The sequence below is a fragment of the Rhinolophus sinicus genome, linkage group LG02 (genome assembly GCF_036562045.2).
Source record: "Rhinolophus sinicus isolate RSC01 linkage group LG02, ASM3656204v1, whole genome shotgun sequence".
Lineage (NCBI taxonomy): Eukaryota > Metazoa > Chordata > Mammalia > Chiroptera > Rhinolophidae > Rhinolophus > Rhinolophus sinicus.
In genome coordinates, this window is record NC_133752.1 from 177,036,834 (window position 1) to 177,062,034 (window position 25,201).

The window sequence follows — 25,201 nt, forward strand, 5'->3', positions numbered from 1 at the left end:
TGGAAAAAGCCCTGGAAATACACACTGTTCCCCAATAAAGTCCTGTTCCCCTTCCCCAATAAAATCTTTAAAAAAAAGAAAGGAACTACCTCCACAAATCTGAACAAAGATCCTTCACACCCCAAACCAGCAAACTCAAGTGACTCCCAATGCCCCCCAGCATAAGAGGCCGTTATAAGCCCTTCTCTGTGTATGTCTGCATGTTTGACTTTGTCTTTCTCTGTGGGTATTTCTGTGCCTCTGTCCACTGTCCCTGCTCTATTTTGTCCTCTATGAGCCACTCCACCCCCACCCCCCAAACCCCACAAAACTCTGATCATACCCTTTTGCCACAATAGTACACTGGACACAGAGGTTTCCATGGTAACACTTCAGACTTTAATACATTTTACTAGGGGTGATGGAAGGTGAGTAGGGCATCTGGTCACTTGGATAGGACACAGCAGGGGATCCAGGGTCCCAGGCCCCAGATCCAGCGCCTATCTCCCCAGAGTCTGGAGGCAGCTGCCCTCGGCTCAGGGCCAGAATGAGGTGTTACCCATCCAGGCCCCCTCCTCTAAGTCCAGTAGTACCACTTGGGCTCATAGGGTCAGCTGGGGGAAGATGGGGTTACCTGGGCCCCAGGACCCTCCCCAAGCTCTTGTACTCCCCTCACCTCCTGTCAGGGAGCAGCGTCTCCCTGCACTTAGCCCCAAAGGAAGTCCAATGGCTCTGCTATCAGGGGATCCAAGGGAGAGTCGGCGGGGTGAGAAGCCCAGTGGCCTGAGCCTCCGAGGAGAGGGCCCTGGTGAGGCAGTTGGAGAAGGCAGAGGTGTCTCATCGATGAAGGTGGTGATTTCCTCCCGGAAGAAGCCAGGACCCCGTGGGGGCCCCCCACCTGATCCCAGAATCCCACCCTCCAGGAATTGTCGAAGGCTGGCTAGCCCTCCACCTTCAGCCTCATCATCTTCCTCATCCTCCAGCCTTTGTCTTTGTCCCAGATATTCAGGAGGGCCCCCCAGGGCCCGGCTTTGGGCAGGGAGGACCCGGATGTCATCAGAGGATGACCACTTATGCAGGAAGGAGGTTGGTGCTCGAGGAGTAGAGAAGATGTTGGTCTCATCATGGGACAGACGCCGAGACAGAGGGAGCTGGGGAGAGAAGCAGAGGTAGACCCAGAGGTGCTGCAGGGACAAAGGGAGTAGAGGCAGGAGCCAAAGTGGGGACTCTGCAAGATGGCTCGACCCCCTTAAACTTCTGTAAATATCCTCTGATGGGCAAACCTGGTTTTCAGAGGTCTGAAGGGGAGCCTCTCTTACCATGCCTTTCTTTCCCGTATCCCTTATGTGCTCTGTAGGCCAGGGCTAGGCAATGCGGTGTTGGGATGGATAACAGAGACTGGAGAAGAGTAGTGAGGGGATACCCTAGGAGGTGTATTTCTTAGTCCCATACCTGTAAGTAGTGGACCCTCTCAAGAGGGGGAAACAGCATGTGCCTCCCAGGCAGCAGTTTCACCTGGGTGGGGTCCCCTGGTCCTGTGGCTCCATTAGCATCAAATCGAACTTTGCACATTCGGCCATCTGCATAGTCATCACAGCCCCCATCTGGGAGAGAAAAGGAATAGAGTGGTTACAAGCAAGGAATGCCCACCCCTCCCCATCCCACTTTAAAAACTCCTGCCCCCTTTATAAGTTCCCTGAAGAATCTTCTGTTCCCACTAGTCTGTAAGCTCCAAAAGGAAAATGAGAGTGGCTAGTGTCTGTTGTGTTCAATGCTGAATCCCTAGTGCGTCATACATAGACATATTTACTGAAACAGTCTTTCCCACTCCCCACCCCCAACCTCCACTCCTACCCCCACTCAGCCAAGAGCCATCCCTATAGCTGAGGTCTCTCTCAGAAAGGTTAGCCTCCCCTTAGTTCCACAGCCTTCCTTTACAGTGTGTTAGGCTGGACTGCTGTGTTGGGCACCAGGTAGTGTAGGCTTCCAGAGGGGAACAGTCACCCCGTGGAAGGAGACCTCAGTGCAGAAGGAAGCGGTGGGTGCACATCATGGTGTGTGATTAGGGATAAGGAAGCCAGGAGTCAGCCCACAGGCAGCGCAGGTTCTGTCCAGTAGGGAGCACTCCCGGGCAGCCCATCCCCGCACAGAGAAGGACTGGTAGACAGGGGCAGAAAAGGGAGCCGATGCCCAGGAAAGCAAAAGCTGTGTCCCCCTTCTGACCGTCGTCACCATCCTCCTCGGACATGATAGCCACGCACTGCTCCCACACGGTGCGCACGTCAGCGCGGTAGCGCTCACAGGACCAGATGAAGGAGGGCAGCAGCAGCGTCTGTGCCATGGAGCACCACAGCACAGCCAGCACCATCCACGGGGGAGCTGAGTCCGACTTAAGGGAGAAGAAGCTCACCACCTGGTGGGAGGACCAGAAATGGCACCTGGTCAGTACCCAGAGCCCAGGGGGCCCACTTGAACCCAGCTCCGATATCACAGTGCAGGTGGTGGGCAAGAAGTCAGGAAGGGTAGGCTGGGATCACATTGGATCATGAAAGAGGCAAAGTTGGAAGAGAAGACAGGATGAACAGAAGGGAAAATATTGACTCAGAGGAAGGTCAGGGGAGAGTACCAGAGGGAGAGGGACAGAGGTGATATAGTAAACCTGAAGACAAGAGAAACTTAGGAATATAGACTAGATGGGGATGCAAAAAGCTGGGGTGGTGAAGTTAGCTCTCTGGGAGTGCTCAGAGATCCTGTGGTATACAGAGGGAATTTGAGAATGAAGAGTGGAGCTCGGCGCTAAATGATAGGTCTGGGGGGCTGAGTAGTGGAGCCTCAGAGTAGATGATGGAGCTGGAGGACAGGTAGTGGGGACTGAAGGATGGTGATGGAGTTGAGTAGTGGGAACTGGAAAACATGATGAAACTGGGAGTAATGGGAACTACTGTTTCCCCGAAAATAAGACCTAGCTGGACAATCACCTCTAATGCGTCTTTTGGAGCAAAAATTAATATAAGACCCGGTATTATATTATATTTATTATGTTATATTTATTATATTTTATATATCATATTATATATATTATATTATATTCCCGGTATTATATTATATTATAAAGACACGATCTTGTATTATATGACCCGGTATATTATATTATATAAGACCGGGTCTTATATTAATTTTTGCTCCAAAAGACGCATTAGAGCTGATTGTCCAGCTAGGTCTTATTTTCGGGGAAACACGGTAGAAGATGGATGATAGAGATGGGGCTCACGAATAGAGTGGGATGGATAGAGGAGAGGAAGATGGGTGATGAAACTGTTGTATGGATGATGGAGTTGGAGGTCAGAGGATTGTGCTGGGGCCTGGTTTGGGAAGACCAGGAGGAGGACCCCAATCTCACCAAGATGGGCACCCCTGTGAGTGAGTCATAGAGAAAGACGATAGCGCTGACCAAGTTGGTGACCTGCAGGGATGTCTTGGCTGACTCGGAGCCATCCAGCGAGGACCGGCGCTTCCCTCGGGCATCTTCCACCACAATGGCTGGCACCTCAAAGGCTGGCCGGGTACCCAAACCCCCTGGCCCACTCCCCTTGGAGCCACCCCCACCCCCTGCTCTCCGGGACTGCCGAGCCCTCCGGGGCCGGGCCCACAGCGTCTGGTAGAAAGTAATGGCCACACAGACCAGCCCCATGACAATGCCCCCAAGTAACAAGAGGCTGAAGCAGACACCAAAGCCCAGGCCAATCTTGGAGACTATGAACTGGCAGCCTCGGGCATAGTAGCGCTCGCCATTGTTGTGCCAGCCAATGGAGGGCAGTGTGGAGAGAATGAAGCTGACCATCCAGATGCCCATGACAGCATGCAGTGCCTGCTTCTTGGCATTGCTGAGACGGTAGTTGACGGGCCAACGCACCATCCACATGCGATGGTAGGAGAGTGAGGCGACTGTGAAGCAGGTGGCCAGGGCCAGTGTGTAGTAGGTGGACACAAAGACCTTGCAGATGCTCTCATTCCAGTCATAGTCGGAGGAAGCCTGACGCCGAAGCTGTACCACAGCGAAGGTGGTGAGTGGCACAGCCGCCATGAGTATGTGTGTGCCCGCCAGGAAGCACAGCAGCAACTCCAGTGGCTTGTGCTTCTGCTGCTTGGCAGAGATGCTGAGGATGATCCAGGCATTGGCCAGCAGGGCCAGAAGCCCACAGGCCAGCCAGGACAACGCGTTTGAGCGCAGGGAGGCCTCCTCTGCCCCTGCGCCACCCCGAGCCATCCTATCCTCAGCCCCCCACCCCCCTTGAACTCCTGGGGGTGGGGGATAGGTCTCACCCAGGAGCCCCACTCACACACACCCCCATCTTGCCCACAGTCCTTGCCCTGTAGTGAGGCCGGCCACTCCTAGGCCCACCCTACTGCTCAGCACTGCATGACTGACCCAGCTAAGGTCAGGTGTGGAGGGTAGAGGAGGAGACTGGGAGTCAGCAGAGGTGGTCCTCAGCCTCCATATTGGGTGGGGCCCTTCCTGAAGTACCCCTGTAGTTGACAGGAGAGGCCAACTGGCTGCTTTCCCAACTATGAAGCTGGGTGAGGAGCTCCTGCCCCCATGCCAGGACTTGCAGATTTCTTCTTCTGGTTCTTGACCAGTCAAGGATCTTCTGGATGCCCAAGGGATGGGGAGTAAGGCTCAGCCACCTGGACAAACTGCAAGGGAGAGATGAGATGTGGAATGGAGAGGGTGAAGGTAGGGCCTACACTGGTCTACAACTGGCTTCTTGTGCTCCCCTTCTCTTGGAACTGCAGCAATGACTGATTACTGGGGATCATGGGGTCATTTAGAATATTCTGCCTTAAATCAGATGGCTGCTCAAATACCCCAGACAGTAAGAACTCTATTTTCCAGACCTCCAGGAAGACGGTATTCTGACCTCCCATCTCCCATCTCTTTTCAGCCCTTTTACCTCCTTCTGGCATTCTCAGGTTTCTTCTTCTCATATACCCTACTCAGTAATATTCAACCCTTATCTTCATGCCCCTGAATCTCTATTCAGAGCTACTGATGGCAGACATCTGACTTGTTTCTTCTTGAGGTTCAGAGTAGACTGGGCTACGGTGTTACAGACTACGTGTTACAGACTCTCCCCAACCTTCCAGGCTCCTGGTCCCATGGCCTTGGTGCTCAGCCCTGTTTCCCCATGCCTGCGTGATTGCCCTCCAGTTCACTAGGGATCTGGGAAGATGGGACAAAGGAGGCTGGGATGAGGGGGTACTAGGAACCTGAAGGTGGGGAAACCGTTGACATCATTAGCATCCAGAAATGGAAAGAAGGGGAACTAGAGGAAAAGAGGAGAGTTTTAGCAGAAGAGAAAGAAAGAGGGGGCAAAGTGATAGGATCCAAAAATAAGTAAAGCCTAGAGACCTCTGGAGAGGAGGCTTTGGAGGGAAGAGGATTGGGGGGCGGGAGTAGGGAATACCAAGGCTGAGAAGAAAAGCCCAATGTTCAATAAGGTAGTGACTCCCACTGGTAGACCTCGAGTATTTCCTCCTCTGCCCCAGCCTCAGTTTCTCTCTGATGGGAGGGAGGATAGTTCAGAATTTCATGACACCTGAGCTTCAGTAAGCCCTGGGGAGGGGGCTAAGAGGAAATCAGGTGCAACTCTGAAGAGAGTGGAGGCAGTAAGGGTGGGCATAATGGCTTTAGGGTAAATGAGAGTAAAAATGGGGCACAGCAGTGGGAGGTTCTATTTCCTGTGGAAGAACCTCAGATCCTTGCCCTCCTCAAGAGGTCCTAGTCCACCCCCCACCTTTGTCTTCTCTCCGGAGCCCAGTACACCCTAGTTGCCATGGCAATGGCCAGCCAGAGGGAGGTGGAGGGAATTGGTCAGGAGAGCCTCCCCCACTTCCCTCCCCAACAGCCTCGGACCCCTTCCCACCCACCCCTACTCAGGCCCAGCGGCAGGCTCAGGAAGAAAGATATGGGGAGAGAGGGAGGGAGGCAGGAAGGAAGTGAAGGACAGAGAGAAGGAGGTGAAGGGCAGAGAAAGATCAGAGGAAGGTGGGAGTGGGGATCTGGGGGAGTCCATGGCGGACAGGGGTCCCTCGCCCTTCGGGGTGAAGGGGTAAGGTCAGGCGGCTCCTCCCTCCTGCCGCCCACCAGATTCTCCAGCGCAGAAACAGCAGGTGGCTGGGGAGGAGGGGCCGGTCGGAGAGGAGAGGAGGCAGCCGGGGGAAAGAGGGGAGGGGACCGGGCAAGGGTCGGCTTACCTCTGGCTGCGCCCAGCACTGCCTTGGAGACCGCACTCCCGCCGCGGCTCGCGGGGCTCTCGAGGCCCGCCAGCTCCAGCTCCTCCTCCCTCCCCCTCCCCCACTAGGGGCCTCCCTCCCTCCCCTACGTCCCAGTCTCTCCGCTCAGCCCGCCACGCACTCAGTGTTTGACCCCGAGGGGTTCCCCAGACCCTGTCTCCCTGAGTCCTCTTTCCCGTGAGCCCCGGGTCTGGGACCGAAGCAAAGCTTTTCGGGGGAAGGGGGACGAGTGTAGGGCGGGGAACTGGACGGTGGTGACTTGCAGGAGGAGGGGCAAGGAAGACGCCGAGAGGGAGGGGGTGAGGAGGATGGAGGGGAATCCGCTTCATTGGTGAAATGGTTAGTGTCCTACCCCCACCCCATCCCGTTTTCAACACGAACACAAGCTCCAGGAGGCAGCTGGTGGTGTTGGGGACTGAAGAGCTAGCAGTTCCGGGAGGAGGAAGCATGTGTCACAGTATGTCACTGTGTGTATCTGTGTGAGGGCTGTGTCTAGGGTGTAGCTCAGAGGGACATGTGCTGGAGGCTGTGGGGAGTAATGGGGCAGTGGTAAAGCTGCGCTGCTTGTGGGGTGCGGGTACCCGGGCCTAAAAGGATGCTGGGACACACATTCACACACACAGCTCCCTCCTCTTGGAACACAAACACACGCTCCTTTTGGGGATACACACAAGTTGCATGCACACATTAGTTTCTTATGGTCCTTGCTCTCCACCACACTCATACGCATGTGTGGAACACACACACCCCTACAAGCTCTCCCCCTCAGTGTATCACACGTGTGTGACTGACTACAAAGTCTTAGCCTCACAGACCACACAGGGCCCTTTGGGGATGGGTAGGTGAATAATCAGCTTCCAGAGAACTTTTCCCTCCCCAGAGAAACCTCATCTCCTTCCTGGGCAAGACTGGCAACCTCTCCTCTGGGTCTGACACCACAGATCAGAAGGTTCTGGGTCCCCAGAGAAGAGTCCATGCATCTCTCTCTCTCTCTCTCTCTCTCTCTCTCTCTCTCTCTCTCTCACACACACACACACACACACAAATGAAGAAGCGTAAGTTTATAGTAAGTTTATTGTATTTTTCTGTCAGCTCAGGGAGGCAGAAGTGGGGAGTGGGCAGGAATACAAAGCAAGCAGTGAGGAGCCGAGGCAGCAATTGGGTGTTTTTGGAAGAGGGAAGCTGGGAAGAAAGGGAAAGGGCATAGGGATTGAGGGAGATGGTGAGAAAAGAATGGAAGGAGAGGCAGAGGAGGCTAGGGATCCTGAGAGAACTGGGTCAAGAAGAGGAAGAATACTTGTAACCTCAGTTTTCCTGTATCCTGAATGGTTTGAGTGAAGGATGAAGGAGGGTGCAGGGCAAGGGGACTAAAGCAGAGGGACTGAGGCCAGGCTATCACCCTTCATAGGAGGTCCTGTCACAAGCTTCACTCTCAAGCCAGTGCCAACCCCATCCCCCTGGCAAAGCTCACCTTCCAGAAGGTTCTGCACAGGGTGAGTGGCAAATCACTGGGTACTCTTTCCCACAGGGTCTGTGCTCCCAACCTGTGCTCTGGTTAGGAGAGCTGAAGGCTTTGTCCTTTGATAACAGGATTCTGCTGAAAACAGGTGGTAAAGGAAGGACTTCGTGGGCAGGGAGGCCCTCCTCCATGTTCCTGAACTCTCTGAGGTGATGTGCTCCTACCTGTGGTGATGTGCTCCTGAGAATTCTAAGGTACGTATGGGGCATCTGTGACTAGCCAGCTGCAGAGAGCTTTGTGGTTATTTGTTCCCGTGTTCAAGAAACAGCAGAACTAGAGGTCAAGAGGCCTGGGCCAGTCCTAACTCCAACACTTACCAGCTGTGTGACCTTGGGCAATCATCTGACCTGGTTTATAAATTGAATTTGCTGCTTGGGTGATAAGAAATTGTGTCTGTGCACAAGTGTGAGCTGTTACATGGGTGTGTAGCAGAATGGAATGGTGGAGGCTGGCAGTCAGGAGCCTTTAAATCTAGATTTATCCTTGACTGGCTGTGTGATCTTGGACTAGTTCCTGCTCTCTCTGGTCCCAGCGTTCTCTCCTGTAAAATGATCGTTCTGTGCTTCAGACACCCAGCCTCACCCTCCATGCCAGGCCAGACTGGTTCAGTATGCTCCCCTGGGATCTAAGTGAGCAGTGAGAGAGAGTTGAGAAGAAATAATCGAAGAAGGGCTAAGGTTTGACTGAAAAGGGAATGGGGAAGCAGTGGTGTGAGTAAGCCTCTGAAAGAGGAGACCCAGTGGCTAACTGTTATCAAGGAGAGCAGGAGATGCCAAAGGCACTGGGATCTGCTACATTCATTTCGTCTGCAGGCCCAGGAGCCCAAGAGGAATGCAGGGAAAACAGCTGGGGAGGCTGCAAGTGGGAAGCTCCCCCTGGCCTGGTGCCTCAAATGAGACTACATGTCTTCTGGAACCGGCTGGAGGAACAAAGAATAAGAGGAATAAGTCTATTCCTCCCTGACTCCTTTGAGTTCTAGGATCTACCTCCATGGCTCCCGGACCCCACTCTTCTCTTCCAGTTGGGTGATGGCATCTGGGCCATAGCTGCAGTGCCACATCCAGAAATATCCCAGGCCTACAGCTCTTCACCTCCACCGTCCACCTTCTGCCTGCTTCCTACCTCCTCAGCCAGCCCTTTGTACTGTTCTCTCCCCTCCCACCTCCCTTAGCCTCCATCTCCTCACCTCCACCCCTCTTCCTTCCTCATCTCTTTCCCTTTCCTCTTTTCTTTACCCCTCCTGCCCTCCTCCTACTCTTTTTCTCACCCCTCCCCTTCCCCTTCCCCCCAGTTCCTTACTGAGGGCACTGGCAGGTCTTCTTCTCACTGAGGAGTCTCTTGATCTGAGACATCCGCTCTGCCTGGCGCTGTCCAGGAAGAAGGAGGGGAGTTGTGAGGGTCCCAGGCCTCCAGAAGGGAGGTGCCCCTTGGAGGGGGGAGGGGGGAAAGCTGGGAGAGGAGAAGCAGATACTGTGGCTGAGGCCATCTGTCCCAGAGTTAACTCTGCTCCTTCCTGCCTCTCCCTCCATGGGATCTGGGACAGAGCCCAGCCTGCATTAAGGGAACTCGGCAATGGGCAGATAGAGCAGAAGCAGGTCACATAGACAAGGTGCTTTTGTTGCTATATAGGAGTGAATGGGTGGTCTGTGGAGGTTCACTCACCCTGCGGTGCCAGCACTTGACACAGCAGAAGATACACAACCCAGTGAAAATCAGGAAGCCTGCAATTCCCCCCAGCACACTGGCCAGGAGCTTTGGCCAGGCCCAGGTGAATGCAGTAGGCAAAACTGAAAGAGAGAGAGAGAGAGAGAGAGAGAAAGAGAGATGTATTCAGCTCACTGCCCTCCATCAGGGCATCGAGCATTCTGGAGGACTTGAGGAAGGCCTCGCTGCCCAGATATTGTTGGGTGTGATCCTTGGGCTGGGAGAGCAGGGCAGGGTACACTGGGCTCTCATACTCCACTGGGGCTGGAGAGGAAAGGCTGGGGAAGGAGTTTTAAGGTTTAGAGACTGCAGGGCGCTCTGGGGAGCTAGGAACAGCAGTCCAGTGTGTCTGCCCCACATGCACGCACACATGCAGGAGTGCTTGTGGCTGGGTTTGGAAAGGAACTGGGAGTGGGGATCTTGGTCAGGGGGGACCCATTCCTGGATTTAGGGGAGTGAGGACTTGTAGGACTATAGGTGGGTGCCTAGGGCCCGGGACCACACTCCATCTCACCTCATCTCCGTTGTGTCCAGGCACTATACACATAACCCACCATCTCAGGGGATTTGGGAGGCTGGGCTCTGGGTGGTCTCCACCAACCCTGGGAAGGTCCTACAGCTAAGGGGGCAGGGACTTGGGCTTAGGTCTCACTCACCCTCGACCTTGGATTCCAGCAGGACTTTGTCCTTGTCACTCAGTAGACACTGCCATGTCCCTGAGTCAGGGTCCTGCACCTCCACCTTCTTCTGTTGATTTGAGAGCTTTGTATCCTGGTCTTCCTGCTTCAAACTCAGCATCAGGTTGCGGGAGCTGGGCCCCAGCACCTCACAGGTCAAATGGTTCTGGGACTTAGTCACTGCAGAGGAATCAGAGCCTGAGGCTGGGACCCCGGACCTCTGGGTTCCCCGCACCTCCATGCTCTAAGTGGATTCAGTAGAACAATCAAAATGACACTTTACATGGGCACTCCTCTTTTGACCTCTAAGAGTACATTTTCATGCACTTCTAATAGAGAAAACACTGTTTTTGAAGTCCAACGGTTTTGGATTCGAATCCTAGCCCCACTGCTTACTATCTACATGTCCCTGAGCAAGTTATTTAGCAACCTGAGACCCAGAGAATTATTAAATGCACAAATACTTGTACATTTCTTGAATGGGGACTGGCATGTGGGAAGCATCTAGTATTAGCCGTTATGACCCGCGGGGTTGTCACAATGATTAAGAAGGAGGAAAGTGAAGGACTCTGTGTGGAGCCTGACATCATCATCATATTAAACTCAGAGCAGATTTTGTTGTCCTCATCAGGAGAAAGGAGACCCAGAGAGATAAGGGGGCTTAGCCAGGGGCACAGAGGGTGAGGGCAGAGGCAGAACTAGAACCTTGGTTCTTAGTGCATGCCTTTTGAGGATTCTCAGTGAATCGTCCCTCTAGGCTGGCTCATAGATGTTAGGGAAGAGCATGCGGATTCCAGTTTCAATTAAAAACCAGCCCCCAAACCAGTGGGCCCTTCATCAGCTCCATCAGACAACCAAGGCCTAAGCATCCTTTTGTGGGCCTGTCCTGCCTTGGAAGGAAACCTGGGCCAGACCCCTTGACCTCCTGCCCTGCCTTCCCCTTCTCAGCCCAGCTCCTCACTTCTTATCATCACCAGTTTCACTTCCTGATGCAACTGCCGCTTGCTGAGAAGCAGGGTCAGGTTTCCAGAACCAGCATCCTGAGGTAAGGCCTGGGGCAGGCTAATGCAGAGCGGGAGGGTTTCCTTCATCTGGAACTTGCAGCCTGGGTGAATGTGCATAGACACCTTCTTGTTCTCCAAGGAGAAGTTCATGCAGGGCTTAGGGGATGATGCCCCCTCCTTCTGCCACTTCAGCTCTCCTTTCAGGTTTATATTTTCGCAGGTAAGTCCGAAGGAGAACTCCACTCGCTCCCCCTCTTTTGCATACACTGTGTCAGAGACCTTCTTGAAAGCTGGGGGTAGAAAGGGGAACAAAGGGGGTAGGAAGGGTCGGAAGGAGATAGAATGGATGGAGTAGGCATGTGATGGGGCAACACAGGCATGGAAGGGGCCCACATGTGTCCAAACACTTAGGTTGCCCTTTCAGACCCTTAAATTCCCATCTACCTCTCCAATCTTGTCTCTGTCTCTCCACCCCAGCATGTTCCCATGGCAGTGCCCCCTCCCGCTGGAAGCCCTCATAGAACAGCCAAGCTACAGGGGGGGTCTTCCCCTCTTCAGGATCTCTGGAGCACAGAGGGTATTTGGCGTAATACTTACATGTATAATTTGGCACCCTTCACAAGATAAAAGCGAATATATAGGGCTTGCTATGTGCCAGGCACTGTTCTAAGTGTATTACACGCATTAATTTTCACCATAACACTACAAGGTAGTGTACAAGGTAGGTACTATCACAGTGAGCCTCATTCCCATTTTATAGATGCAGAAACCAAGGCACAGAGAGATTGAGTAACTTGCCCAAGGTCACATGGTTAAGTCAGAGTCAGGATTTAAATCCCTAGTCCATGCACTTAGCCACCACACCACCCTACTTGTGTCCCATAAGCACCTGGAGGACAGGAATGGGTAGAACCTGCATTCTGGCCTCTCAGTTTCCCTCACAGTGTCTACCTCAGGACTCTAAAGGTGCAATATAGAATTTCCTCAGGGCTGGCTTGCCACTGTTAGTATCCCTGAGTAAGTAAATTTGCCAGTTTGGTGGGCATGGGGAGCAGAGGCAACAAAGAAAATAGATGCCCTTGACATTCCTCCTTTAGGACCTCCTCCAGGGCTCTCTGGGGTCCCTTCCATCCTTACATCCCGTGTCCCTTTTCTCCTCCAGGTCCACCACCCTGAGGAAGGGAGGGCCCAGTGTATCCCTCAGGACAGATTTCACCTTTAGGGAGCCTAGCCCTAGCCTCCCTCTGTCCCTTAGTATCGGACACAGGAGCAAAGCTGTGAGAGCAGAGGAAGGGTCTGTCAGCTGCTGAGGCAGGAGGGAGCCTGCAGGAAGATGAGCTCCTCTTACCCAGCATGTAGATGTTTATGTTAAACTCCAGTGTCTTCCCATCTTTGGAGACGGTGCATGTCCAGGTGCCACTCTTCTGCGACTCTGGCTGGGACAGTGAGAAGCTCTTGCCCTTTTTATGCTTTATATTCCCTGGATCTTTCCATTCTACTAAAGCGTCACTACCAGGAGGGCTCTCCAAGGTCATGGTCAGGCTTTCCCCAGGCAGTAAGCAGATGGGGCTGCGGATGTCCAAATTGGAATTCACTGTGGAAGGAGCAGGCCACCTGTGTCACACACACACTATCCCCAAGGAGACAGGCAGAAGCCAGGAAACCAAAAGTGTCTCTCCATTACCCTTGTCCCAACATCTCTCTTCCTGCCAATACCCAGCTGCTCACCCCCAGGCCCAGCAGGGCTTCCTTCTCCCTTCCTCCTCCTCTCTCCGTCCTCTCTTCTGTTGTTTCTTTCCCTCCTTCCTACAGCTCCTGCCCTTCTCCTGCCCCTTCTATAGGTCTCTTCCTCTCCCCCTTCCTCTTCCTCCCAAGGCCTGAGGAGGGTTTGAAGAGTTGTGGCCAGTTTCATCCGCCTCTGGACTGTTGAAGTACTGCCAGCACAGACCCTGGTTTGGTTTCAAGGATGGGAGTGGGGGAAGGGAGGAAGGGAGATTGGCTGGAGGGGTCTGCACCCCAGGGCTACTCACATTTGAATACCATCAATTTCACCTTTGTTGTCTTGCCCTCCAATTCACAGTGGTAAGTCCCTGAGTCTTCCATGTCAAGATTCTTGATGATCAGAGGAAAGTATCCTTGGTCCCAATTGAGTCTTTTTGAATCGACACGGTCTTTCAGCTTGGAGGAACCTGGGAGTAGAAGCCATATGGAGGAGGTTGGGGTACCCTGGAACACGGCCTCCCTGATGAAGACAGTGCCTACAACTCTTCTGATCTAAGTTGCTAATTTTCTGCCGTCGTCCTAGTCAGAGAAACCCAGACTAGCAAAGAAGTCCCATCAAATTCATTTACCTAACCAGGATAATATCTCATTAATCCAAAATAAAGTAACATCGTATTTAAACACCAACATGCCAAATACAGTGTTCCCAAAAAATGTATACACATTTTCAGGGTTTTTTTGTTTGTTTGTTTGTTTTAAGATTTTATTGGTGCAGGGGAAGAGGACTTTATTGGGGAACAGTGTGTTTTTCCCAGGACCTATCAGTTCCAAGTCAAGTTGTTGTCCTGTCAATCTCAGTTGTGGAGGGTACAGCTCAATCCCAAGTCCAGTCACCGTTGTTCAATTTTAGTTACACAGCCCACCATCCCTTGTGGAAGTCGAACCAGCAACCTTGTGGTTGAGAGGACACGCTCCAACCAACTGAGCCATCCAGTGGCCTGGGAGCTCAGTGGCAGCTCAGCTGCAGCTTGTTGATTTCATTCTAGTTGCGGAGGGCAGCAGCTTGCTGGCCCATGTGGGAATCTAACCAGCAGCCCTGTTGCCCAGAGCTTGTGCTCTAACCAACTGAGCCACCCCTCCGCCCCTGTATACACATTTTAAGAAAGGAAAAACCTATTAAAATTGTAATACTCAGTATATACTGATAACAAAAGATGAATACAAGTCACGTTTAACTTCTGCAATTAGAAGAGGTGCTCAAAGTGTTTACCATCAGTGTTATTTTAATACAGTTTTTTTGCACCCTATGTAGTTTACATGCATCATCTTAAATATTCTTCACAACAATTCCAAGAAATAGGTAATATTTTGCTTATTTTGCAGATAAGGAAACTGAGGCTCATAGAGATTAGATAGTTGCCCAAACTCTTACTTACACAACATCAGCAGGAACATAATCTGTATATAATTTGTAACATCTACCAGAATTACAAATGCACGTACAAAACTAAATGTCCACCAAGAAAGGATAGATAAATTATAGTCCACCATTCAGTGTAATGCTATAAAAGAAGAGTGAGGAAGCTCTTTATATATTGAAATGGAGTAATATCTAAGAAACATCATTAACTGAATAAATCAAGATATTAAACAGGCTACCATTTGTTTAAAAAAGAGGGGAAAGTTTATCTATCTATCATCTATCTGACTCGCATAGGAACAAATATTTCTAAAAGTAAACGTAAGAAAATGGTAACTAGTTGCTTCTGGGGGAGAGAAAGTGAATACCCTTGAGACAGATGTAGGAGGGGGCCTTTCCACTATATACCTATTTCTACCTTTCGAATTTTGACTCCAGTCACTGGTGGAATGGGATTAAAATTCAGGCCTGTTAGGTACTGAAAAAAATTTGCCTGTGGTTCAGAAATTGACTGTGGGGAATCAGGAAAATGATACGCCTTTGTCAGAGATCAGGAAGTTGGGAAGGGGAGCTGTTCTGGAGGAAACTCAAGTGATAGAAATAGAACAAAAGCACTGACACAAAAGACAAGAATTTTTAGAAAGGAGCACATTGTTTCACTCTCACAGTTGGTCAAAGAAATGCAAATTAAAATAATGATATATTTTTCAACTACCAACTATGTTGGAACCTGGACATTTGAGTGTTGTGAGATTCTGAATCTTATTTAAAGCTTTTATTTTAACGGGCTTTCTTTGACACCACTGTCAAGGGAAGGGGCGATGCCACCGTATTACTACCAGGGGTAGGTAGAAATCTAGGTTTGTTCCTTATCCTCCATTGCCACTAGAGGAGAATATTCCTCGTTACTGTTGGGTAGGAGTGAAAGTTCCAGCTACTGGTCTCCTTGGACCCTGCTGTGGAGGTAGTGAAAGTTATTGCTGGGTGATGGTGAAAGTTGTCACCTCCACTAGGCCTCCTCTGACAGCACTCCAGCAAGGAGGGGAGCCTCATGACTGCTGGGAGGGGCTGGATGTCCAGGCTCCTCGTGTGATCTCCACTGACATTGCAGGGGTTGAGGAGTCACTATCTGGTGTGGATGAACATCCTGGCTTCCTACTTTGCATTCCCTGACACCATCCCAGTGGGGGTGTTGGGGTGCCTCAGTACAGCCTTAGGAGGGTAATGCTGGCATGAGTGAGGGTGGGGCCCAGTTTTTCTTCTCTTGTGTTTGACTGGAATAGAACAGTTATTATCTAAAAGTGTTTTGTCTTGCTAAGTTGCTCCTTTTCTGGTCCTTTGGCTAGAGAAAGGCTTTTGTTGAGGCTTATTTTTGTCTGTGCCCATTGGCATTTTTAGATTGTCTCCTTGATCAGCTCCAAGACTGGGATATATGAAGCAACAAGAAAACTTACCATCATGTTGTTCCTCAGGTCCTGAGGCCCCTACTAGTCTACCCTCTTCTCTACACCTTTCAAAATCTTTTTATATTAGTTCTATATGTAATGTCCAGGGTTTTCAATTGTACTTAATGATAGGAAAAGCAAAAAGTATGTTACTGTGGACTGACTTATGGACCGACTTATGGACCGACTTATGGACCTCCAAGATTCATGTGTTGAAGCCCTAACACTCACTGTGATGGTATTTGGAGATGGGGCCTTTGGGGGCAATTAGATTTAGATGAGGTCATGAGGGTGGGGCCTTCATGGTGGGATTAGTGCCTTTATAAGACACCAGAAAGCTTGTTTTCTCCCTTTTCCACCATGTGAGAACACAGCAAGATGGCACCATCTGCAGGCCAAGAAGAGAGTCTTTTCCAGAACCCAACCATGCTGGCACCCTGATTTCAGACTTCCAGCCTCCAGAACTGAGAAAATAAACTTCTGTTTTCTGAGCCACTCAGTCTATAGTATTTTGTTATAGCAGCCCAAGCTGACTAATGCATACATCTACTTCATTTTCCTAAAAATCCTCATTCGTTTTCTTTAAATTGGATCATTTTATTGTACAAACACAATGGAATTTGTATGCACACACTGTGCTGAAGTATTTCACCCTTTAAAATGTAAATAAGCATACTTGGATTAACTTTGGTCACAGGGGTCAGAACTAACAACTGCCTCATAAACTAGTATGCCCCCAAAGTCTTTTAAGCCTGCAGTTATGTTTTAGGGGGAAGGATATGATTAATGGCATTCATCAAGCTCTGAAGGAGTCATTTTATAATAATATTCTATTGTATTTACATATATACCTGCAAGCTCTCATTCTTTTTATTAGCTACATAAGTTCCCACAGTTATACCCATAATTCAATTCTTTCCTCACTGATTAGTATTCAAGTTGAATTCTAGTCTCTCATATTATAAACAATGCTTATAACAACATCCTTGCATAAATATCACAATATATTCACAATTTTATTTTTGTCAAAAGGATTTTCCAGAGTAGCTATTACTAGATAAAAGGGTTTAGAATTTTGTATTTATTAAATATTGCCAGATTATTTTTAAAAATTAGTCTAATAACTGATCATCCCATCATGGTATAATTTTATAAGGGAGAAGGATAAAGATATATATAGTATAATATCATGTATGTAATAATACATATTATATTTTCCCCAGTAAACAACCTTTGGAAGGAAATAAATCAAATATTGACAGAGCATATCTTTGAGAGGTGGAAGTACGTGTGCATTTGATTTTCTTCCTTATTCTTTTCTGCATTTGCCAAATATTTTATAATGAGCATGTAATACTAAAATCTGAAAAAACAGTAATATCAATCAAATTTGTATAAAGGAAGTAACATTGGATGGTACAAATCAATATACAGTCAAATCTTATTAAGCAGATTCCATTTCAGCAAAATTTGTATAACAAAAAGATATCAAAAGATCAAGCTGACCTGGCCCACTAATTTCACTTCTAGGAATTTATCCTACAAAGACATTTGCACATGTGTCCAAAGATACAAGGTTTCATTCCCTGCAGAATTGTTGGCAGCAATAAACTGAAAACAGCCTAAACGTTCAACAACATGGGGTTAGTCAAGTAAATTGTGGTATGATTATACAAAAGAACTATACAGTCAATGAAAAGAAATGAGGGAGAAATATATACAGATATATTTGACCATATATATGGTGCCAAAAAAATGCACTTTAAAAGTGGAAAACTGTGTTAAAATTGTAATACTCAATGTATACCGATAACAAAAGAGAATACAAGTCATGTTTGACTTCTGCAATTACAAAAGGTGCTCAAAGTGGTTACCATCAGTGTAATTTTAAAACAGTTTTTTTCCTTTCTTAAAATGTGTATACTTTTTTTGGCACTGTGTGTGTGTGTGTGTGTGTGTGTGTGTGTGTGTGTGTACATATACATGAATATAGAACAATCTTCAAAATATCTGTCGAATTTGAAAAAAACGAAGGTTAGAACCAGGTATGTTGCTTGAATGTGTCTTTTGTCTTTCACTATACATATTACACGTATTCCCAGTATCTAGAACATTACTTAGCAATTTTAAGGGAGAGAGAAATGTATTGATAATTTAAGAGAAGAAAGAAGAGGGGATTACTATATACATATGGGCTTCTAAATGTGTGCACAGTTCATCTCTTGAAGGAAACATAGAAACTGGTTAAAACAGTTGCCTCTGGGGAAGGAAATTAAGGTACTAGGGAGTAGGAGGGAGATTTATTGTCACTGTATATCATTTGCATGGTTTAAAATTTTTTACCATGTACATATATGACTTTCTCAAGTTATTTTAATTTTAAAATTAATAAAAATAAATAAAGTCCCAGATGAAAGTCAGCTTATTTCAAGTAACTAAGCAGAACAAAATTCTAGGACAGGAAAATCGCTTGCAGAGTTTGTGGGAGTTGTGGTCCTGAGCCCTGCCCAAGGGTGTGAATTTATAATGGGCATCAGGAGCTCTGACATCCTGGATGTTCAATCCATAATGCTTTTCTCCCGGGATGGGGAGCCAGGCCACCCTACCTTTCACCAACCATGCCGAAGAGGAGCTCTGAGTTCCCAGAATCCTGATCCCAGAAGGATATTTCCAGTTGAAGTGCATGTTTTTCTTCTGAGAAGAATTGCAGGGCAGCTCTGCCATGCCTCCTGCCTCAGCCAGCACCAGTTCTTGTCCCTGAATGACCACTGGGAGCAGGGCTAAGGCGGAAAAGAAGGAGGTTGGGCCTCGAGCCCCTCACTTCCCACTTCCACCCCATGCCCCACTTTTGCATTTCCCAATCAGCCCCTCCTCCCAGGCCATCTGCGTCCAGATCCCAATTCTGAGCACTCACCCAGTTGCAGCAGCAGAAGCAGGCTCCTAAAAGAGGTTCCCCTGTTCATTGTGGCCTTGCCTGAGGCAGGCAAGTACCTGGGCCTTCCCCTGCTTACGGGCAGGGCCTGAGGGAGATACTAATTGTTAGGCAGCAGTCATTTATTGGGCCTGGGGCATAAGGGGATGATATGCAATCTCTCTGTTAAACTGAGGGGTGGGTCTAGCAGTCTATGTTTGCACAAACCCTTATCCTACAGCCAAGCCAGAGACCTGGACATGCAAACCGCAAAGCAGACATCCACCAATATGTGCCATATAATGCTGTGCCCAGGCCAGGCGTGGAGTCTCTGCCAGCTGGCATCAGAAAAAGATGAACAGAGAAGGTGACAAATTGGTGGGGACCAAGACCAGAAAACCAAGCCAGGTCATGAAGGTCTTTGAATGTCATGATGGGATGCTGGGACTTGACCCTGGGCCCTGGGGAGCCAACAAAGGACTTTATTTAGGGATGGACAAGATTAGATTTGTAAAATGGCTCTCTTGAGCTTCTGTGTGAAAGATGAGTGGGAGGAGGCCAAGCGCAGGAGGCAGGATTATAACAATCCTGACAGAGAAGAGGCCTGAACTTAGACAGTGGTGGTGAGATGTGGGAAAAGAGATTGACCTCAGGGACAGTTCTGAGATGAAATTCCCAGGGGTTGGGGCCTGATGGAGTGTGAGGTGCAAGGGACAGAAAGAGCAGAGGGTAATGCCCTGCTCTCTAACAGACCAACCCTGTAAGTCCTTTGAGTGTGACAAGCATAAGATGAAGGAGCAGGAGCAGGTTTTATGAGCTTAGAAGACTGTCGTTGGCTGCGGGGAGGGGGCTGCAGAAGAGTTCTGAATAGACCTTGAGGAACAGGCGGCATTAGGTTAGAGCAGTGATTCTCAAAGTGTGGTTCCAGATCAGCAGCAGCGTCACCTGGGAACTTGTTAGAAATGCAAATTCTCAGGCCCCACCCAAGACCTGCTGATTCAGAAACTGGGGGTGGGTCTAGCAGTCTGTGTTTTCACAAACCTCCAGGTGACTGATGCATGTTCAAGTTTGAAAGCCTGGGTTAGATAGAAAGGAAAGGGGAGGGGCATCCTGCCATTATGGTGTTCAGAGGTGCAGGGGGAGGTGAGGGGTGGGCTGTGAAAACAGAATTGAGAGTCACGAATGGGCTCATGGGGGGAAGTGGTAGCAGGTGATGTGGGAAAGGCCTTTGAGGACTGATTGCAAATCTTGACAGACAGGCTAGGGAGCTAGGGAGCTTTGTTCTGCAGGTGACGGAGTCACTGCTGATTTTTGAGCAGAGATGTGACATGGACTATGCAGAACTGTTAGGAAGCTTGACGTGGCAAGTCAGAATCAGAGGACATGGAAGAATTAGAAAACAGAGGATGGCCACCAGATAGTGCCTCAAAGAAAGGCAGGAGCAGAGCTCAAGTGTCTTGGAACTCTAGGCCCAGACTATAAGTAGGCTTCAAAGGGGTGAATGCCTTGGGAAGAGTGTCAGCATGGACCTGATCCAGAATTTGGCAAGATGATAGCCTGCGTCCAGACTTATTTTTCTCTCCCCCAAGCCTGGTCTTTCTTTTTCCTAGAAGCCACCTTTGTTGTTTGAGTTCTGCACTGATCTGCCCACTCTAAACTCCCACGACACCTTGTTGACACTCTCTTGGGCATGTCCCACCTTCTACCTATGGAGCAATGAATTGGGTTCTTATCTCTCCTTTACCAGCTTGATCTCCTCTAGGACAGAGATGATGATTCAGCCAGATCTGCCGCTACCGCAGGCCTGGTACCAGCTGCAGCATAGAGAAGGGACTCAGGAGGTGTTTGCTAAACTTAAACCAAATTGAATTGAATGGAGGAGAAGAAATCACTGACTTCTTTCTGTACTCGACATATTAATTCTGTTACTAAAATGGGTCATTTAACTGTGTGTGCACTCCTAGCACTGGCCTGGATCAAGCCAAGTCATTCCAATCATTCTGCCTATTCTTGTGCACCCCCCGCCCCCCAATCCAATCCCCACCTCGCCATGGGCCATCCTCTCAGCCCTGCCCTCTACAAGGAAGATGATTCTTATAGGCTGCATAGCTCAGGCTCCTTTGCTCTCCAGCTACTAATTAGGGTTGGCCAATGGGGAGCACCCACAAGAGATCAGAGAATCCGGGAGAGAGGCTGGGGTATTTTTCCTTACCCTCTTCCTGCTCTGGAAGTATTTTCTGCAAATGGTTGTATTCCCTCCGCTCCCCCTTCCTCTCCCCTGCTGATTAAAGCTCTTACCTGGTAGCCCCTTATCCACAGCTCAAATTCTCACTAAGTTCCAGAAACACCATTTTGGCTTTTGTTTCTTCAGGACCCTGCCTGCTGTTGCTAGTGTTAGTCTGCTGCAATGTGCTGGTTGGTTCCCTGTCCATACCTTTCTCTGTGAAAAACCCCCTCTCTGCAGTCTCTTGAACCATCTGAGACAGACTATTTCCTGTTGGGCACTGGTCTATGATCAGATGTAACACTCAGATGGGTGCTGGGGGCTTGGTTCTCCTATGAGGTTTGGGGGAAAATTTTTTTAAAAAGTCCCCTCCAGTCACTCCATCTGTCCAAAAGAGTAATGACCCAGGGCCTAACACATAGTACAGGCTTGATAGAATTGTTTAAGCAGGTAAACAGGAACAAAACATGTCAGGAAGAAGGGTTCCAGGAAAGGAGGGAGGCTGCTCACGGGTGCAGTTGTTTACAAGTTAACTTGGAGCATAGAGGTATTGAGGGATAGGCTGGGGTGAGAAAGTGGGGTAGGGGCACCCCTATTATCTGAGAGTGGTTCCCACTGTCCCCAACTCCCAGACTCACTGTGTCTTTGGTGAGCAGAAAGTAAAGGAGTCTCCTAGGGGATACCTCTTCCCTGGGGTCCAAATTCAGCTTAGATGTTTGAGGAAGGCTGGGACATTCCTGACCTTCCGCAAATGTGCTCATTTTTCCTTCCCCACTCAATGATCCTGAGGTCTGTGCAGAGGGCCAACTTTCAGCTCCCTGCACTGCCTCAACCCACCCCAAGGGCTCGACTAGGTGAAAGAGGCTATGGGTTTCCAGCTGCTGCTTGCTTTGGTGCTACGGGTTTCCGCTGCCACCCTAGAGAGCTGGCCTTTGATTCCCACACCCTCAGCCTCCCCAGAGACGCTCTGCAGCAGTACAGTAGCAGGCGCATCCTGTACACCACAGCCCTGAGAGAGTCTTGGAGAGCTCGCTGGTCCCCGAGATGTCCTGGCAACTCTCTCTCTCTCTCTCTCTTCCTCCCTCCCTCCCTCGTTGTCTCCCTCCCTCCCTTGTTTTTCTGCTCATATCTGTGCATTTATACATCTATGCCTCCCCAAGCTGATGCCTCTGTCTTCAACACCCTGCATTTGTCTCTCTTCCTCTGTGCGTCATACACCAGGAGGCAATTGTGGCTCTTCTGGTTTCTCTTGGAATGCCCTTTGCCTCTTTTCCTCTTGCATTTCTCCCTTCTCCAGCTGCCACCAAGCTCTAGTTCCTTTTCTTGCCTGTTAACAGGCATCCAGGCCTCTGGCAGGAATGCAGGCTTTCAACAAGCTTTGATCTAAAGGGAGCCTGCAGAGCACAGTCTGGAGCCCAGGGATGGATACCAGGGAGATGGCTGCAGGGTGGACAAAGGGAAAAGCACAGATTCTGAGAAACAAACAGAGGCCCCAAGGGCTGATAATGGGAGGCTGGGAGGGAACGCAGAAGGTAGGGAGAAACCCAGAGCAGCTCATTAAAGTAACAGCTACACTCCACACAATCCACGATCACACACAAAGCCCAAGGGAGTACAAACAAGACAGAGAAAGAGGAAAAGTGATGAGGAAATTCTGAGACCTAAGCTACATGCACAGCGCAGTAGACCAAAAGAGAGACAGAGACCAAGAGAGCGATGAGCCCAAAATGGCAACACACACCCGCATACTCAGAGCCGCTGAAGTTCTTGCTACCCTCACCCTGGCCCCCTGAGACGGCATGAGGAGTGAGGCTGGGGAGAGGAAGAGGGCACAGCCCCACCACAGCGACAGTCTGTGGTCCCACAGGCACTTTTATCTTCTCCCCATAGCCCCCAGTCAGCCCTCTCAAGCCCCGCCATGGGATGTGCCCCCCACAACACACACTCTCTCTACTGCTTACTGGCTTCATATAAACTTCCTAGAGACCATGACCTCTCTAAGGGACCCTTGTGGTTCAGTGGCTGCAACCTCCACCATCCTCTCCTTTGCCTCAGACGCCCACGCTGGGGGAGCTGTGCCCTCCCTCTTCCCCCTATCCCCCCAAAGGTGCAGAACAGACTTCAACCTTAGAGCCTTACAAACCCAGGCCCCCATCTGCCCCCTCCCAGCACCCATTTTCATCAAACTTATTTTGTTTAACAAACATTTATTGAGTGTCTAAAATGTGCAAGGCCCTTGGTCTACCCAACTCCCTCGCTGCTACCTCACCACTATGGCCAGGATCAGGGCCTAAGGCACTGAGAGGCTTTTTCTGCCTAGAACCGGTTAGTGAAGGGAGTTTTTATTTTGAGGTAGACCTCTGCTATATAAGTGCTCCCAAACTGAGAGAGGGAAATCATCTGGTGAGTTATCTATGACGCTATTCTCTGGGAACTCTCTCATTTGAGGTTAAGAGGGCGGCCATTTTGTATGAACCTACAGCATCTAACACAGCCCAAGAAATTATTTGTCAAAACACGAAACAGCAGTGATCTTCCCTATCAACTTCTACTCTCAGCCCTGCACCTCTAAAAATTTGCCCCATAAGAGTAGGACATTCAGGAGGAGATAGTCCAGCCAGAACAAAATCTTTGAATTAGGGAGAATGGGGCCTTTCTATTTTGAGACATCTCACTGTACCAGAGGAGACCTCTCTCCCAGAAGACATCTACAAAGGGAAGGCAGAAGACGCCTGGGGAACAGGGCTGCAAGGCCATGGAGGTCTCAGAGAGGTAAGGGCGAGGGCTGTGGATTTGTACAGGGTGTCCCATCTTGAGAGGTATCACCTCCTAAGTTCCCCCCACCACGCCTGACCAAGCCCAGGGAAGGGAGGAGTTCTGCAAATCCTTTCTATCTCCCTAATCTCTTTTCCCAGAGCAGCTAAGACACCTAAAACCAGTGCTCTTAGAACCAATTGTTCCAATGACGTATTTACCTAAAAATATATATCTATCACATTTACAGCATTTCATACATAAGAGCTCAGTTTCAACCCTTTTGAGAATTTTAGCTTTCTCATTTCATTAATCATTTTAAAGCTAATTAAAGGGGAAGTGCCTTTAGACATATTGTTCAAAAATCCTAAAAATGCACAGAAGTAGACAAAAATGCACACAAACAGAAAAGACAGTTAATAGAGGCTTCATCAATCATGTGGCTTATGAAATGCTGCAAGTATGATTTCTGGTATGACTTTTTGGTGACTGTGTCATTGAGAAAATTGATTTTGGGAGAATTATCTCTGGACTAGATTCCACTTCTTTTTCTCTTTTTCTTGCTTTTCCCTTTGTTTCCCCCTTTTTTTTGTATAGGCCTCCTCCCTCCTTAATATTTTGTCATTCTTTCTATTTCTCTCCCACTCCTTCTTTCCTCTTTTTTTCCTCTTTTCCTCTCTTCCTATCTTCATCTCCTCCAGTCCTCATGATTAATTGCCTTCCACTGCCTTTCTCAGGGGGTGGCCTTGAGTCCCCATTTTTTCTGCGGTCTTGTAATCCGAGTCAACACCCCTCCGAGGAGCATCTTCTGCTCTGGGCACTGAGCTGTGCTGGTAGGGAGGTAGAGAGGAGGTTGGCATAGTCCCTGGCCTCTTGAAGCTCACAGTTCCAGTAGGAGATTGCTGCTCATGAAATGCAAGAGAAAGTGACCGGAGTTGTGGGCAAAGAACAGGAGGCCCAGCACATTCCGGTGCGTCTGCAGCCATGTTCTCCTCCCCTTCCCAGGCCCACAGAAAAGAATGAAGCTGAGTCTATCCATCTTACCTCTGGGCCTGTGTCTATCGTCCCCTCTACTTCTGCTTCTGCTTCTCGCACAGGTGTGTGCCTATGTGAAGGCTGGGAGCTCTGTCACCAGGAGCCCACTGGGGAGAGCGCTTGTTACTCCTGCAGAGACAGGAAGCCCTGTAGTGAGGCTCCTCCAAACCCCAGGCCTGGGCCAGCCCCCAACGTCACCATCTGGGGCTGGGGTCCCCACCCCTTGCCTCTCAGGGAAGATGTCAAAGTGAAAATGTCAAAGTCAAGGGAAAAAGTTAAGCACAACCAGGCTGGAGCCCAGAGCGTCACTGCACTTCTTATTGGGTAGCAAGAAAAAGTGTCACTGCACTTTTTGTTGAGTGGCAAGATTATGTCAGTGATTCTGCAGTCTGGCCAGGGCTTCAGGGAAACAAGAAGTGGGAGGCAAGTGGAGGGCATATGAGAGCAGTTATGTTAAGACCTCAAGAGCTACTTCTTCCTGGGCCCTAAGGGCACTTTCATCACCAGAGGCAT

At 49.5% G+C, this 25,201-nt stretch overlaps 2 protein-coding genes and 1 long non-coding RNA gene across 6 annotated transcripts; 1 reads left to right on the forward strand and 2 right to left on the reverse strand.

Moving 5' to 3' along the window:
* Positions 1–355: 355 nt before the first annotated feature.
* GPR162 (G protein-coupled receptor 162) lies at positions 356–6,567 on the reverse strand. 2 transcript variants are annotated; one of them, XM_019754427.2, is made up of 5 exons: positions 6,235–6,567; positions 3,893–4,674; positions 2,203–2,392; positions 1,432–1,583; positions 356–1,130 (listed from the first exon to the last, which is right to left on the reverse strand). In XM_019754427.2, the coding sequence occupies exons 2-5, from the start codon at positions 4,244–4,246 to the stop codon at positions 582–584; spliced, it is 1,245 nt and encodes a 414-aa protein (XP_019609986.1). In that variant the 5' UTR covers positions 4,247–4,674; positions 6,235–6,567; the 3' UTR covers positions 356–581. The 2 variants fall into 2 exon arrangements, with proteins under 2 accessions (XP_019609986.1, XP_019609985.1); XM_019754426.2 differs by having other exon boundaries at positions 3,380–4,674.
* LOC141570145 (uncharacterized) lies at positions 6,568–16,259 on the forward strand. Of its 3 annotated transcripts, XR_012494054.1 has the most exons (4): positions 6,620–6,730; positions 7,802–7,986; positions 8,605–8,812; positions 9,422–16,259. It is a non-coding gene; the product is annotated as an uncharacterized LOC141570145 (long non-coding RNA). The 3 variants fall into 3 exon arrangements; XR_012494053.1 differs by lacking the exon at positions 6,620–6,730 and adding an exon at positions 6,568–6,612 and having other exon boundaries at positions 8,605–16,259; XR_012494052.1 differs by having other exon boundaries at positions 6,621–6,730; positions 8,605–16,259.
* Positions 7,330–25,033, reverse strand: CD4 (CD4 molecule). The gene is made up of 10 exons (XM_019754428.2): positions 24,698–25,033; positions 18,679–18,784; positions 18,371–18,544; positions 13,208–13,366; positions 12,526–12,771; positions 11,135–11,467; positions 10,153–10,353; positions 9,455–9,579; positions 9,092–9,159; positions 7,330–8,711 (listed from the first exon to the last, which is right to left on the reverse strand). The coding sequence occupies exons 2-10, from the start codon at positions 18,725–18,727 to the stop codon at positions 8,681–8,683; spliced, it is 1,386 nt and encodes a 461-aa protein (XP_019609987.2). The 5' UTR covers positions 18,728–18,784; positions 24,698–25,033; the 3' UTR covers positions 7,330–8,680.
* Positions 25,034–25,201: the final 168 nt, after the last annotated feature.